At 42.0% G+C, this 3,605-nt stretch overlaps 1 protein-coding gene across 4 annotated transcripts in view; it reads left to right on the forward strand.

Annotated features, from left to right (window-relative positions):
* The window catches only part of TUBD1 (tubulin delta 1), a 19,735-nt gene extending 17,577 nt beyond the window's left edge, over positions 1-2,158 (forward strand). For all 4 annotated transcript variants that reach the window (XM_019511129.1, XM_019511132.1, XM_019511131.1 and 1 more), the window contains one exon: positions 2,027-2,158. In XM_019511129.1, the coding sequence (XP_019366674.1) occupies positions 2,027-2,129 (103 nt within the window). In that variant the 3' untranslated portion in view covers positions 2,130-2,158. The remainder of the gene's footprint in view (positions 1-2,026) is intronic.
* The last annotated feature ends 1,447 nt before the right edge of the window (positions 2,159-3,605 follow it).

Here is a 3,605-nt window from a genome sequence, read left to right on the forward strand (position 1 = left end):
AGATTTAAAAAAAAAAATCCAATATTGTTATAGTAACAGTGCTTGCAAATTGTTTCACAGCTGTTTCAGAGTTAATTCTGATTTGGGTTAATAAAAGTCGCAGTTAAAAACAGCAGTGCCAGCTCCATTACAGAAGGCATGCAAATATAGAAATAAATTGTCCAAATGTTACTGAGAGACTGATACAGAGGAGCGTGTGTGTCCGAGGTACAAATTCAGGCCAGACTGTATGTTGCTGTTTATTTTTTTGCTGTAAAAGTATGAGCACGATGGAGAATTACATAAGTTCATGCATAGGGGAGCAAAGTCTCAGCTTCTGTATCCCTGAGCCAGCTATTTCAGACGGGACTTGCTAGAAGCCAAGTCTCATAGTATTCTCTAAACACAGGAAAGTGTTGTCCATAGGCCAGTGGCTGTTTGGTGACCTTGGTCAAATGGCTGGTGGGTTTGAACCATTTTCCGCAGTACAATCGCCTTTTCTTTTTTCAGCAGTCACAGTATAGAAATCTATGAATGAGCTTGCAGACTCTCTCCTGTAGTCTGGAGAAAACACCTCTTGGGTTGAAGCACAATGGTAGAGCAGCATGGGGGAGTTTGCACTGACTGTCTTATGTCTGTTTAATGCAACTGGGGTTCTATAGGCCCCTGTCAGGGGTGTTGCTGCTACAGGGGCAGCCAGGTAAAACCTCTCTGTATGCATTCCTGCTGCATTAGGGCTGTGATCAGCCTAATACAGGTAGGAGTCGGGGCCCAGCCTGGCCCCTTTCACACTTCTCTGAGAAACAGAGGTGGGACAGTTCCACTCACATCCCTATCTTTGGGAGGAGAGTGGGGGCAGACTGGGAAGGGCTGCACAGCATGAGGCAGCTCCTGCCAGCTTTAGGCTCATGAGAGAGCCCTAATGCAGGAGAAGCATGCAGCAAGTGTGGGGCAATTTTATCTGGAGGCAGCAAAACCCCATTGTGAAGCACTGAGGTAATCTAAGGGAGCACCAACAGAGCTTCTCAACTGGGGGTACCGCCACATTCAGAAAAGTAGTGGAGGGATGCCCCGACCCTGGAGAGGTTGAGAACCACAGGTTTAATGGGTAAATCACACCGGAGTTTTCAGTGCTGTGGAACTGGCACTTTTCCTAGTGCTAAAATACCCCAAAATGAGACTTGTGCATTCCAAAATGACCATCCTAAAAATGAGAGGGGTAAAATAACACATCCTAAAAACAACACAGAAAACTCTTTTACCAATTGCACAATTTCTAAATTGTACATAGACAGGCTTCACATTCCAGGAAACAGCAAGATTCCTGGCTTCATTCAAAAAACATTTTTGGGGTTTCTGTATTTATGAAAGCTCTGTCCTGTGAGCTTTACTCTTCTTTAAAACCAGACTTCAGCTGGAGAAATAATTCCTTCTCTACTTTGGTCACCATGAAGCCAAAACTGTTGGATGTCAGAGGACAAACATCCAATAAATGTGGGAGTTATTCATGCTTGGAGTGCGTGGCTAAGAGCTCAAGGGGAGAGCTGCTTTTATTAGTGCTGTTCCTGCATTTACCACCTGTTGTAAAAAAACCAACTGATAAGCAGCAATTTCACTGGAAGCCTGTCCTGACAGAATACTTTACCCCTATGTAAACTGTAGTCTAAACTGCTGCTTCCAAGCATGATAATCACTCTTAGTGGCTCTGCAGCTGTTAAGGAGAAAAAAAAGCAAGTCCCTAGTCTTTGCATTCCCTGAGAAGCTAGACAAAATAATACTTAGAATTGTATTGTGTCTTTTTAAAGCAGTGTATTTGATCTCGTAAACGCTATAAGAAGTCAGTAAAATTGCATTATCTAGTATGAATTACAAAATCAGTAATAACTGAGGTATGGTTTATCAGGGTGAAAACCGCCCATGGTGGTTGTCTGCTATTCAATTAAATACACAGTTGTTTCTCAGTGTTGGATTTTTGAGGGGCCAGTAATGTGTCACATCTTGCCTGTTTTGGTTTTCGATTACTTATCTAACCTCTTTTCCCCACTAGGGCATATGTTCACCAGTATACTAAGTTTGGGATTGAGGAGGAGGACTTTCTGGACTGCTTCACAGCTCTGGAACAGGTTCTCTCTAGTTATGCCAGCCTTTGATTTTGAAATGCTTGCCAATGGGGCTTCATCAGAAGGTATCCACAAAGCAAGGCCTTCTGCATCAGCTTCCAAGACAGAAAATGTTCAGGTGACTCCAGTGCAAACACTGTGCTTGTTGTTGTTTTTTGTTTGGTTGTTTTTTGGGGGGTGGTTGTTTTTTTTTTAAGTGATGAAAGTTATATCTAGACTGGCAGTATTATTACGTATAGTGAACAGGTCCATTTTATATACAGTAGGTTTGTGCATTTAATAAAATAAAACTTACTGAAAAATACACCCCTATCTACTTGAATAGGTAGCTCCTTACCTTTTCTTTCTCTTTGCATATTTCTTCAAGGTTCAGATTTTTTTTTTTTTCAGGCTGAAGTCTCAGTGCCTAGGTGAGTGTTGACTGACATGCTCCAGTGGACCTGAAGGATGCAGTGGATTACAGTTTTTCAATTTAGTATTTTAAATTTAAACTGCACATCCTAATATTCAACCCTGGAAAAACTTTGATAACAACAACCAGATAATATTAATCCTTAAGTATCAATTACCCTGATATATATTTGGTAAGGTTCACTGCCTTTTAGGGAATATCATTACTTGCCCAGCTCCTGTGCTGCAAGATGGCTATAATTTTGTGGTGGCAAAAGTGCGGCACTCCAGCTGGGCAGCTGGGAAATCCTGCAGTATCTAAAACTTATTTTTTAAATGTAGATTTCCTAATGGTTGCTGTGAAATTGAAGTTCCATTCAGGATTCTGGTCTACCAGAAATTCCATTCAAGAGCTAGAAACGGTTTCTTTCTGTAAAGTGAAAACTTACATTCTGGAGCACAGCTCTGCAGATTTCCAATGCGAGGCCCTGACTAAGTCAGGTAACTTCAGAAATTCTTCAACCTGATTTCCCACAACCACAAGATGGTGCCATTGCTGTGCTATAGACTGCAACTGTTCTCAGATGTAGTCAACTCATTCCGTGAAAAAGTTGCTGCAGTAATACACAGAATATGGCATCCACACACATGCCGGAAAGAGGAAAGATTAATGACCTCTCAGAGCCCTCACAGAGTCTCTGCTGCGCAAGATGGAAGAGAGAAACATTTTTGTATGATAAAATATAGCAGCACTAGAAATAGGGGAAAAAGAAAGGGTGCTAATGATACTTTGACCTCTTCCTTCTAACTGAAGCCATAATTTTTTTGTTTATTCTAAAATTTACTTAACTGCGCCACATTCTGTCTTAGGCATAACCCGACTCAGCATTGTGTTGTGCCCTAAAATCAGCCCGGAGGATTTTTCCCTTGGTTTGAGACATAACATTAAACTTTCCCTGTAGGGCCCAATTGCCAGGGCTTTCCAAACCTTAACTAAAATGCAAGCAAGTACATACTATAGTGATAGAAGTGCTACATGGGGAAAAAGGGAGGGTCCAGGGGAGGGCCACTCGCATGATCAGGAGGCTGCAGGGCAGGCCCTATGAGGAGAGGCTA

The sequence above is a fragment of the Gavialis gangeticus genome, unplaced genomic scaffold (genome assembly GCF_001723915.1).
Source record: "Gavialis gangeticus isolate Ggan-Ray unplaced genomic scaffold, GavGan_comp1, whole genome shotgun sequence".
NCBI lineage: Eukaryota > Metazoa > Chordata > Crocodylia > Gavialidae > Gavialis > Gavialis gangeticus.